Source organism: Caenorhabditis briggsae (genome assembly GCF_000004555.2).
Source record: "Caenorhabditis briggsae complete genome, chrIII, whole genome shotgun sequence".
In the NCBI taxonomy this organism is placed as follows: Eukaryota; Metazoa; Nematoda; class Chromadorea; order Rhabditida; family Rhabditidae; genus Caenorhabditis; species Caenorhabditis briggsae.
This window is the reverse complement of record NC_013490.2, coordinates 13,178,433-13,190,363: the sequence shown is the minus strand read 5'-3', so window position 1 is coordinate 13,190,363 and position 11,931 is coordinate 13,178,433. Positions and strand designations below refer to the sequence as shown.

General features: G+C 37.7%; 3 protein-coding genes across 3 annotated transcripts; 1 reads left to right on the top strand and 2 right to left on the bottom strand.

The window, feature by feature from the left end:
• Positions 1-131: 131 nt before the first annotated feature.
• On the bottom strand, positions 132-1,968 carry Cbr-atp-2 (the record flags this gene model as incomplete). Its single annotated transcript, XM_002642733.1, has 5 exons — positions 132-229; positions 286-997; positions 1,048-1,677; positions 1,728-1,810; positions 1,878-1,968. 5 exons carry the CDS (start codon positions 1,966-1,968, stop codon positions 132-134), a joined length of 1,614 nt encoding a protein of 537 aa, XP_002642779.1.
• An 876-nt stretch (positions 1,969-2,844) lies between these two features.
• CBG21174 lies at positions 2,845-4,320 on the top strand (the record flags this gene model as incomplete). Its single annotated transcript, XM_002642734.1, has 3 exons — positions 2,845-3,026; positions 3,116-3,551; positions 4,066-4,320. The coding sequence occupies 3 exons, from the start codon at positions 2,845-2,847 to the stop codon at positions 4,318-4,320; spliced, it is 873 nt and encodes a 290-aa protein (XP_002642780.1).
• A 2,056-nt stretch (positions 4,321-6,376) lies between these two features.
• Positions 6,377-8,506, bottom strand: Cbr-cnd-1 (the record flags this gene model as incomplete). The annotated part of the gene is made up of 3 exons (XM_002642735.1): positions 6,377-6,652; positions 7,144-7,270; positions 8,313-8,506. The coding sequence occupies 3 exons, from the start codon at positions 8,504-8,506 to the stop codon at positions 6,377-6,379; spliced, it is 597 nt and encodes a 198-aa protein (XP_002642781.1).
• Between the last annotated feature and the right edge of the window lie 3,425 nt (positions 8,507-11,931).

The following is an 11,931-nucleotide window of genomic DNA, read 5'->3' as shown; positions in this document are numbered from 1 at the left end:
AACAGCACTACCGCAACAATACAATAAACTATACATTAATTTTATCACTACCACGAAAAAACATTTTAAAAAAGGAAAGAAAAATGTAGTGCCGGCTTTATAACAAAAACATAAAACTAATTGTCAATCGTTTAGCTGTGTTGCTTGGCGAGCTCCTCGGCCTTCTTGAACACATCATCGATTCCTCCTTGCATGTAGAAGGCAACTTCTGGAAGGTGGTCGAGCTCTCCTGAAAAAGATGTTGAATCGAGAAACTGTTTTTCGTCTAGTGTTTGTTTGTCTTACCCTTGAGAATCATGGTGAATCCGCGGATGGTCTCCTCGAGTGATACGAACTTTCCTTGATATCCAGTGAAAACTTCGGCGACTTGGAATGGTTGGGAAAGGAACTTCTGGATCTTACGGGCGCGGGACACAGTCAGCTTATCTTCCTCAGACAACTCATCCATACCAAGAATAGCAATAATATCTTGGAGGGACTTGTAATCTTGGAGGATCTTCTGCACTCCACGAGCAATGTCGTAGTGGTTTTGTCCGACAATGTTGGGGTCCATGATACGGGAGGTGGAGTCGAGTGGATCCACAGCTGGGTAGATAGCCAATTCGGCGATACCACGAGACAACACAGTGGTGGCGTCCAAGTGAGCGAATGTGGTGGCTGGAGCTGGATCAGTCAAATCGTCAGCTGGCACGTAGATAGCCTGCACGGAGGTGATGGATCCCTTCTTGGTGGTGGTAATTCTCTCTTGCATACCACCCATGTCAGTGGCAAGGGTTGGTTGGTATCCGACAGCGGATGGGATACGTCCGAGAAGAGCAGACACTTCAGATCCGGCTTGAGTGAAACGGAAGATGTTGTCAATGAAGAGAAGCACGTCCTGTCCTTCTTGATCACGGAAGTACTCGGCAACGGTGAGTCCGGTGAGGCACACACGGGCACGGGCACCTGGTGGCTCGTTCATCTGTCCGTATACGAGAGATACCTTGGAGTTCTTTCCCTGGAAATCAAATGAATGCGAAACTGGTTGTAATCAAAATTGTAACAAACCTTAAGATCAATGACTCCTCCTTCAATCATTTCGTGGTAGAGATCGTTTCCTTCACGGGTACGTTCTCCGACTCCGGCGAAAACAGAGTAACCTCCGTGAGCCTTGGCGACGTTGTTAATGAGCTCCATGATAAGCACAGTCTTTCCGACTCCGGCTCCTCCGAAAAGTCCAATCTTTCCTCCCTTGGCGTATGGGGCAAGAAGATCGACGACCTTGATTCCGGTAACAAGAATCTCTTGCTCGACGGACATCTCGACGAACTCTGGAGCCTCAGCGTGGATTGGAGCGAAGTTCTTGGATGGAATTGGTCCTCTCTCATCGATTGGCTCTCCAATGACGTTCATGATACGGCCAAGGGTTTCTGGTCCGACTGGGATCTTGATCGGATCTCCGGTGTCAGCGACTGGCTGTCCACGAACAAGTCCTTCAGTTCCGTCCATAGCAATGCATCTGACGACATTGTCTCCAAGATGCTGGGAAACCTCAAGAATGAGTCTTGGGGAACGTCCGACAACCTCAAGACCGTTGAGGATTGGTGGAAGGTTCTCATCGAACTGAACGTCGACGACGGCTCCAATAACAGCGACGATACGTCCGGAAGCGTTAGCAGCGGTGGCCTTGGCGGAGACCTAGAAAATAATTTTCATAAGAATTTGCGGGTTATTAAGGCATTTTTTACCTTTCCGGCGGCGGCAGCTTGCTGGGTGGCAACTCCGGTGTGGATTCCCTTCTTGCTCTCAACATTGTTTGAGCTGAGACGGACTGAAAATTAGAATTTTACTGAAATTCTTTAAAAATAGAAAATTCAGAATTTCAGACTGAAACTCACTGGAGGCAGCTGGAAGAGCGCATTTCTGAACGTTGCTTTGAAGGAGACGAGATGCCGAACGGCTGATAGAGGCCAACGAACGCGAAGCCATAGTTTGTACCCCTGAAAAACAAAGAAAATCAAGTTTTCTGCTTGTCGAACCTAAAAAACGAAAATGCGAGGGGAAATAGCACAGAAAAAGCTCGAAAAGTGGCTGAAAATCAAGAAAAAATCAGCAAATCTCAGAATTTTTGCAAAAATTTTGAGAAATTTCGTGCGAAAATCAAAAATTTTCCCTTCTCTTCAGCTCACTTGCACGGTATAACAGGCGCAGACCGCCCGATGAGCGGCGGCGGGTCTCGCCACGAAAAGCGCCCAAAGCGTGCCAGGCTTGCGTTTCTGCATGCTGCGGCGCACAAAAATCGCGATTTTTCTCTGTTTACTTTTTTCTTTTTATTTTTCGAGCTATTTTTCTCGGCTAAAAAGCTTGAAAGTGAGTTTTTTAGTGTGAAAAATTGATTTAAAACCATATTTTTTAGTTAGAAATGTTGAAAATTCGGAGAAAACCCTGGAATTTTCTTGGGAAATCGAATTTTTCGGATTTTCGCATAAAATTGAATTTCGGTTATTTTCCCACTAATCTGGCCTAATTTTCAGTGTCCTGGTACCAAAAATTGATATTAAAACAATTTCGAGTTAAAAGAATCAGAAAATCCCAGAATTTTCTCAAAAAACTCGGATTTTCACCTAAAATTTAAAAATTCGAGTATTTTCCCATTTACCTTGCTCAGCGAGGTTTTAGTGAGTTTCTAGGGTGAAAAATCGATTTCTAAACGAATTTTGAGCCTAGAAAAGCTGAAAATTAGTAGAAAACCGTGGAATTTTTACCTAAAATTGATTTTCGGTTATTTTCCCACTAGTATTGCTTGTTTTCCCTCGTTTTTTTTCCTTTTTTACATAAAATTTTACGAATTTTCGGTTTCAGGGTATGCCAAACGCTTCAAACCCGCAACGACTCCTCTCCTACGCCACCTCCATCGCCAAGTGCCCTACGGAAACCGTCGCCTACGGCTCCTGCGTCTCTTCTCAAGCCGAGCGAATCAAACAAGGCGATTGCAGTGCGGAATTCAAGAAATTGATCGATTGTGTGACTAAAAACCTGAAAAAGAAGTAGAAAAATGAAGGTTAAGAGGTAGGAAAATGCCTGGAAAAGACCCCAAAAATCGAGGAAATCTGGGATATAACAGTGATTTTTTCAGATTAAAACGGGCTAATCGCCTCCTGACATTCTTTAAATACAACTACAAATTTGTCCCGCCCTATCGCGTGCTGGTGGATGGAACCTTCTGTCAAGCAGCTCTCACCGAGAAGCTAAACCTTGCCGAACAAATTCCCAAGTATCTAACCGAAGAAACCCATCTAATGACTACGAAATGTGTGCTAGATGAACTCGAGAAGATTGGACCGCTGCTCTACGGAGCTCTGGTTATCGCCAAACAGTTCGAAGTCGCTGAATGCCCTCATAAGACCCCGATTGCTGCTGCGGACTGTTTATCTCATCTAGCAAGACGGGCTGCTAGTGGAAAAACGAAATATCTGATCGCCACGCAGCACGATGAGCTGACGGAGAAGTTGCGGACGATTGTGGGCACACCGATCATGTATATCAAGTTTAAGACGATTTTGTTGGATAATGTAAGGGTTTTCCCATGAAAAATCGTGTTTTTGAGGCTTGTTGCTTATGAAAAATGGTGTTTTTGACTCTATTTTCTATGACAAATAGTGGTTTTGAACCAGTTTTCCCTAAAAAAACAGCGGTTTTGCATAAAATCACTAGATTTTTGAAAATGCTGTTTTTGAGCTTGATTTCTTTGAAAAATCAGATTTTTGACCCGGTTTCCTATGAAAAATGGTGATTTTGGCTCTATTTTCTATGGAAAATTGTGTTTTTGATTTTATTTTCCATGAAAAATGCTGTTTTTGGCTTAAGTTCTCATGAAAAATGAGATTTTTGACCTTCACCTTATATTTTCCAAAAAAAAAGGTGTTTTTGAGCTTGATTTTCATGAAAAATTGTGGTTTTGATCCAATTGTCTATGAAAAATTAGGTTTTCGACCCAATTTTCCATGGAAATAGGTGTTTTTGATGCAGAAAACCCCAGATTTTCTACTACATTCTTCATTTTGGAACCTAAAAAACTATTTTCAGATCTCCGAAGCCACGAAATCGGGCGCTTCCAAGGACGAGGAGGAGATCAAGCGACTGAAACAGCTGAAAAAGGAGATCATGGGACCATCAGATCCACTACAGAAGAAGAAAAAGAAGAAGAAGGGCGGTGTGAATCCTCTGGCGTGTAAGAAGAAGATCATGAAGGCGTCAGTGGAGACGGTGAGGACCGGAGAACGAACGGCGACGGGCAAGAGGAAGAGGACGAAGAAGAAGGCACCTGTGGAATCTGATTGATCTCTTTGTTTTCTGAATTTTTTGTTGATTTTGTTGTTGTTGAAAAATATAAAATTCCCGCCCTCAAGCCGAACATAGCCATGTTTCTAGTGGAAAAATGTTGAATTTTGGCGATTTTCGGGTCTGAAACATCCGAAAATTTTGAAAAAAAATCGGAAATTCCCAATTTTTAGTGCAAATTTTGTCACATTTTGGGGATTTCTGAATCTGGAAAAGCCTTAAAAATGGAATACAAAGTTTTGGGGCCCCAAAAATTTGGCAAAAAGCGAAAATTCCCAGGTTTCTAGTGAAAAAAATACCGAGTTTCTGAGATTTTTTAGGTTAAAAAATTGAAAAAAATGGTCTAATTTTGGTTATTTTTTATTCTAAAAAATAGAAAAAAAAATATTTTTTTAAAAATTTGAAAAATTAGGTCCAAAAAAAAATTTTTTTTTAATCTAAAAATAGCCAAATTTTTGTGATTTTTAGTGGAAAAATCGTTAAATTTTTTTTATTTTCAGGTAGAAAATTTATTTCGGGTCGCAAAAAATTTATCTAAAATTCGATAAAAAAATCCCCAGTTTTCTAGGCCAAAAATTGTCAATTTTTAGTGATTTTTGAGGTTAAAAATGTTGAAAATTTTCAATTTTTAGGCTTTTGAAAAGCGAAAATTCCCATTTTTTAGTGAAAAATTTTCAAATTTTGGGGGTTTTTGAGTCTTAAAAATTTGAAAAATTCTCAGTTTTTCTAGTGAAAAATAGAATAATTTTTATGATTTTTGAGTCTAGAAAATTCTAGAAATTTCTTTTTTTTTTCCCCACAATTACCCATGTCTCTCAAACTTGAAACTTGCTCTCAAGTGCTCAGTTTTCCCTGTTTTCCCCCGATTTCTCTTTTTTCTCATAATTATTATTTATAGGGACTACCACCCTTAGGAGGAGGAGAGCAATTAACTCAAGCTCGTCGTGGGGTAATTAAGTCATCACCTAGGGAAGCTAGTAGTAATGAATATTCAAAAAGATCCCTCCCCCCCCCGAAAATTGACAGATTTTTGGGTGGAAAATCAGCCCAAAAAGTTGAAAAATTCATCAAAATTGGCCGCAAAATTAGCTGGTGGCCTAGAAAACCCCAGAAACTCGGCCAGCAGGTGCACAGCTGTTTTTTGGTGAAAATTTTGCATTTTTGGACCTTTTATCGCATAAAAATTGCTGAAAATAGGGTTTTTGGCTTAAAATATCCGAAGTTTCGTTTTTTTAAATGAATAAATAGGCCAATTTGCTGAAAAATAGCAAAAAATAGGGTGAAAAATCGTTTAAAAAATGGAAAAAAATTGGTGGCCTAGGAAACTCCAAAAACTCGGCCAGCGGTTGCACAGCTTTTTTTGGTGGAATTTTTGCGTTTTTCGACTTTTTTTTTGGCTTAAAATAGGGATTTTTGGCCTAAAATAATGGAAATTTCACTATTTTTTCGAAATTTTAGCTGTGAAATGTCCAAAAAATAAGGTACTTTGCTAAAAAATCGTCAAAAAATGAAAAAAGAAGTGGTGGCCTAGCAAACCCCTAAAACTCGGCCAGCGGTTGCACTGGATTTTTTAGTGGAAATTTTGCATTTTTGGACTTTTTGGACCTTTAAGGTCATTTTTTAGCTTAATTTAGGGATTTTTGACCTAAAATAATCAAAATTTCGCTATTTTTTCGAAATTTTAGCTATGAAATGTCCAAAAAATAGGGCAATTTGCTTGAAATGGCCAAAAAAAATAATGAAAAATTTGTCGGTGGCCTAGAAAACTCCAACTCGGCCAGCAGGTGCACGGTTTTTTTTGGTGAAAACTTGGCGTTTTTGGGCCTTTTATCGCATAAAAATTGCTGAAAATAGTGATTTTGGCTTAAAATAACCGAAAATTCACTTTTTTCTGAAAAAAATAGGCGATTTTGCTGAAAAAATACCTAAAAATTAGCTGAAAATTAAAAAAAAAATTTTTAATTATTAGAATTCATCAAAACACAACCCGTAACAAGATAAATCGAGACTAAATTGACAATTAAAGATTTTTCAGAAATTCCAGAAACTTCTAGAATTAGGGAGAATACGATGAAAATCGATTGGGATTCTGAAGGTACATTTGCTGGTATTGAGCCAGCTCACACGTGGCTTGCAGAGGAGCAGCCGACGGTTGATTTGGGGAATAATAGTATTGGGGAGGGGAGCAAGAAGAAGACGTCGGGGATTCAGAAGACGGGCAGAAGCTCTGGTGGTGGGGAGGATTCTGAAGGTGTTGAGGGTGTTGGGGGAAGAGCGGGGCGTCGGAGAACATGTCGAACTGAGATGGTGGAAGAAGATGACGTGGCTGGACCTGGAAAGAGATTATTGATTTTTGAAAAAAAAAATTTTTTCGATTTTTTCAAAATCATTCAATCGCGATAAAAATTGATATGACGAGCCAAAATTGGCTAAAAATGCAAATACTGAAAGAAATTTTCAAAAAAGTCGAAAATTGAAAAAAAAAATTTTTCCAAATTTTTTGGCAAAACATCGATTTAGAGTGTTTTTAAAGATGTGATTTCGCTTTAATGAGCCTTTAAAATCTAAAATTCCCAGAGTTTTCGCGAAAAACGACGAATTAGAGGAAATTATCGTTAGGGCGCGTTTGCAGCCTCTCGGAGTTTAATTTGAGCGTCTAGAATGCTGTTATCATAATTGCGATGAAATTTGTGATAAAATGAGAGAAACATGGGAATTGAAGAAAATTTTTGAAAAATTCCGAAAAAAAATTTAAAAAAAAATTTTTTTTTGAAATTTTTTTTGAAAAATCTCAAATTTTCTGCGAATTCAATAATTAATTACCTGCAACAAATTAGCCAACATATTGGTTGTCGTTTGGGACAACCCGTTTGCCAGCGTGTGAGCGTATTCTAGCGGTGTCGGTTGCTCATTGGTTTGGAGCATTTGTTGAAGCGCGTTGATGTAGTTTCTGGAATTAAATGGGTAATTAACTAGAGAGTTAATTAGTTATTAATCAATTATTCATGTCTGAGAGATCATCTTCGGCAGTTAAATATTTATTAGTCGTTAAACTTGTGTTCGGTGGGAAGGGGAGGGGAAGGGACTATCGTAAAATTGTTTCGGCGGTTTAAATGAGCAAATTCGCTCTGATGAACATTTAAAATTCGAAATTCCCTGTATTTTCGCAAAAAAATCCGAAAATCAGCGTTAGCGCGCGCTTGCATACGCCTGGAATTCAAAAATAGCGCCTAGATGTCGTAATTAGTGCTAATTGCACTAAAATTAGTGTCAAAACAGGGAATATATTGAATTTAAATAAAAATCTTGCTTTTTTTTTCAGAAATTTCAAAAAACTTTTTTTTGGATTTTTTCCGATTTTTTTTTCTTAAATTTCTCAAATTTTCTAGTTAATTTAAAATTTTTAGGCCTCCAAAACTAGCTTAAACACAAAAGTTCCAGAAAAAACTGCAAAAAAAACGATGTTTTCGAAAAATAACAAAATTTCTCGCCACGAAAACTACAGTAACCTAAAAATTACTATTTTCAGCAAAACAACTCTAAAAATGGTCGCAAAACACTAAAAAGACGATAATTGATCTAGTTTTGGAAAATTTTCGAAAAAAAATTTTTCGCAAAAAATTTTTTTTGGAATTTTTCAGATTTTTCTTTAATTTCTCAATTTTTCACACAATTTTGGATTTCAAAAACTGCCTAAAAACGAAAATTCAAGAAAAAAACTCCAAAAAAACCTTTTTAATGAATTTCTCGCCACGAAAACTACAGTAACCTAAAAAATCACGATTTTCAGCGAATTTTCTAGCGGAACAGCTTAAAAATGGTCGCAAACAATCAAAAACCAAGAATTTATCTAGTTTACAGAGAAAATACCATTATTTTTGCAAAATAAAAAATTTTTTTCGAAACTTCAAATTTTTTTCTAACGACTCTACAAGCTTAAAAATTATTGATTTACGATATTTGGCCTATTTTTAAACCTATTTTTCACTGACCTCGCCAGCCGCAATGTCTCGATTTTGCTCAATTTTTGGTGTTTCGTGGTGATCGGAATGTATTCTCTCAAATTGTCCAGAGCATCGTTGAGCCCATGCATTCGGGCTCTCTCACGACCATTCGCTTTGACTCGACGAATTTTTCGTTTTGAAATTTCGGCTGGAGCGAAGTTGGAAGTGTCGGTGGGGCGCATTTTCAACAGTAAAATGATAGGAGGGGAATACGGTAGCTAGAGATTACTGTAGTCAGAAAATATCAAAACTCAGGGAAGCTGGTCTAGGCGGTGGACCAAGAATGAATGGACCTTTCCCCTTGGTGGGGGTGGGGCGGTAAAAGTGGGCGGAGCTTGCGGAGCCCAGGCAGCCGGGTGCAACCAAAGCTAAGAGGAGGCAAGAGGGAAAAGGGGCGGGGCTTAGTATTCAGATCGAGAAGGACATAAAAATCTGAAAATAATATTTTCAGAAAACGGGGAAAATTTGAAAAAATGGAAATTTCGAAATTCTGAAAAAAATTGTTGTTCGATTTCTTCCAGATATCCATTATTTAGAACTACTGTATCTCAGTCAGTTTTAGCTAAAATTCACATATTTTCAAATTTTTGAAATCAGCTCAAAAAGCCGGTCAAAATGAGTATAATCATGTCATTGTTTGATCTTAAATGAAAAATCACAGATTTGGAGTGCAACATGGTGTATCGATAAACACAAAAATTACCGTATCTCCGTCTATTTTTCTTCAAATTTGGTGAAATTTGGTTTTTTGGAATCAGCTCGAAAAGTCGGTCAAAATGAGTTTAATCATGACATGTTTTGTCTAAAAATCAAAGTTTTATCAATTTCGCGGTAAATATGGTGTATCGATAAACACAAAAGTTACCGTATCTCAGTCAATTTTTGTTCAAAATCGATAATTTTAATATTTTTGGAATCAGCACGACAAACCGGTCAAAATGAGTATAGTCACTTGTCTCTAGCTAGGAATTTGTGAAGTGGCCTAGAAACCTAAAACTCGGCCAACCTTCGATTTCTGCCAAAAACTGACATAAATTTTCGAACGAATGGATCTCCACAAATCTCTAGATTCTCTAGCTAACCTGTACAGTCGCGAAGTCAACTCTTAAGACCCGGAAAATCCACCTGCCCTGTCATGGTATTCAGCGGATTGTCCGGTCAGTTTGTCATAACTATCCCAGAGGAACAGTTTGGACATAAAACGGGTAAGAATAGGGGGAAGGAAGTATCAAAAATGACACAATTCGGATTATAAGAGATTTGGAGGTTAGCTAGAGAACATAGGGATTTGTGGAGATCCATTCGTTCGAAAATTTTTGTCAGTTTTTGGCAAAAATGAAGGGTGGCCGAGTTTGGGATTTCCAGGCCATTTCACAAATTTCTAGCTANANNCAAGTGACTATACTTATTTTGACCGTTGTAAAAAATTGACTGAGATACGGCAACTTGAATCCGATTCATCATGTTTGACGAGTAATTGGTGATTTTTCAATTTTAGTCAAGTATGGACATGATTATACTTATTTTGACCGGCTTGTTACGCTAAATTCAAAAATATAAAAATTCTAGAAAATGGGCAAAAACTGACTGAGATACAGTAACCTTTGGAGAGTTTTGGATTTCTAGGCCACTTCACAAATTTTTTGCTGGAAAAAGTTTTCAAAACTTGACTATTCTACAATAAAGACAAAGTTCCGGAACGTTCGGATCGGAAGAAGGGCTATTTCTTCTGATGGGGACACCTCTCAAGAGGACGCGTTCAATTATACGGATAGCATCTTTTTTTCTGTTCTTACTGTCACTTTCTTTCTGTCATTGAGATAGATGTCTATCAAGATACATCTATCAGAATGGGTGTCAAGAGTTGTGTGGGAAGTGTGTTATATCTGAATCTCAAGTGGGAAGGTGTGATCTCAAGTTTTTAAAGTTGTGAACTTGCGCTCTATCGCACTCAAACTCAATTATCTAGGTTACTGTAAGATATATCAAAAAGCTGTTTACTGATAAAATGTTTATCTTAAAATTTTGCGCATTTTATCAGTTGATAAATTATTGATATCTCTTACAGTAACCAAGATAATCTAGCTTAAAATTTAGCCAAGACATCCACCGCTCATACACAAACCAAAAGAGGTACTTTGAGCTTAATTATCTGGGTTATTGTAAAATATATCAAAAATTTGTCAACTAATGAAATGTTTATCATAAAATTTCACACATTTCACTAGTTAACAAGTTTTTGCTATCTCTTACAGTAACCGAGATAAATGAGCTCAAAAAAAAATGCTCAGAGAGAAGATTAGACACTCGCCCATGTCCCCATCCGACCGTGTATTCCGTTAATACAGTATCATTTGGATTGAGATGAGACGTCGTCGTTTACAGAATATCATTGCATTTGGACCACAGAGGGGAATTGATCCAGGGACCCATTTGGATTGGATTCCCTTTCTGTTAGCCAGTACACCAAATGGGTACATGGGAAGGAAGAGGAGAGATGGTATTTACGAATGGTTAGGAGTGTTTGGAAGACTCGGTCTGTGGGAAGGTTGGGTCTTCCTGTCTTATGGAAAAAAATCCATTAGTCATGGTTCTTTTGGTTTCTATTCTTAACCATAGACTGAACAATAGAAACGTCTTTATTTGGAGATCCCTGGTTTTAAGATTAGCACCGACTAGCCCTCTTTGAAGACTCGTAACTCTCTTCAAACTCAACATTTTGAAACAATTAAAATTTTAATATTTAGGATTTGAAAAGCTCTACAAAATGATATAAAACATGTTAATGTTCCGGTTTAACTGGAGCTGAGCCGGCGCTAACATTGAAGAAAAGAGCTAGTTGTTTTAGAAACCTCATAACTTTGTTCAATCTGAACATTTTCAGATGATCTTTATTGCAAAATGTGGGATTTGAAAAGCTCTACAAAATAATATTAAACTTCAATATGTTTGATTTTGACATCATTCAACAGAAGACGTTGAACACACTGCTTCTCGTCACGGTCGGTTGTTTCGAGACTTACCCCATAGCCTTTGTCAACGGCTTCTGTTTAGTATTTCGTATGAAATAGTAGAACTCTTCAAGACCTATATTTTGCAATAATAATTATTTGAAAATGTTGAGTTTGAAGGATGTTATGAGCATTACAAAAATATAGTCCTTTTCTGCTGTGTCCTTAACCCTGAAGCAGAGCTGCATCTTCAAATTAAATGGAACATTTACTTGTTTTATATCATTTTTTAAAACTTTTCAAGACCAACAATTCGCAATTTGAATCATTTTGAAATATCAAGTTTGAAGAGAGTTATGAGTATCTCCATGGAAAAGGTCATGTGGAATCCAGTGCACTATGAGCTTACCGTAAAACCTCTATTAGAACGACACCCGGATCGTCCACTTTGAGCCTATATATCTCACTTCTTTTGAAAGATATCAAAAAGTGGTTAACTAGTAAAATGTTTATCAGGATATCAGCAACATTTTACTAGTTAGCCACTTTTTGATATCTTTCACAAAAAGTGAGATATATAGGCTCAAAGTGGACGATCCGGGTGTCGTTCTAATAGAGGTTTTACGGTAAGCTCATAGTGCACTGGATTCCACATG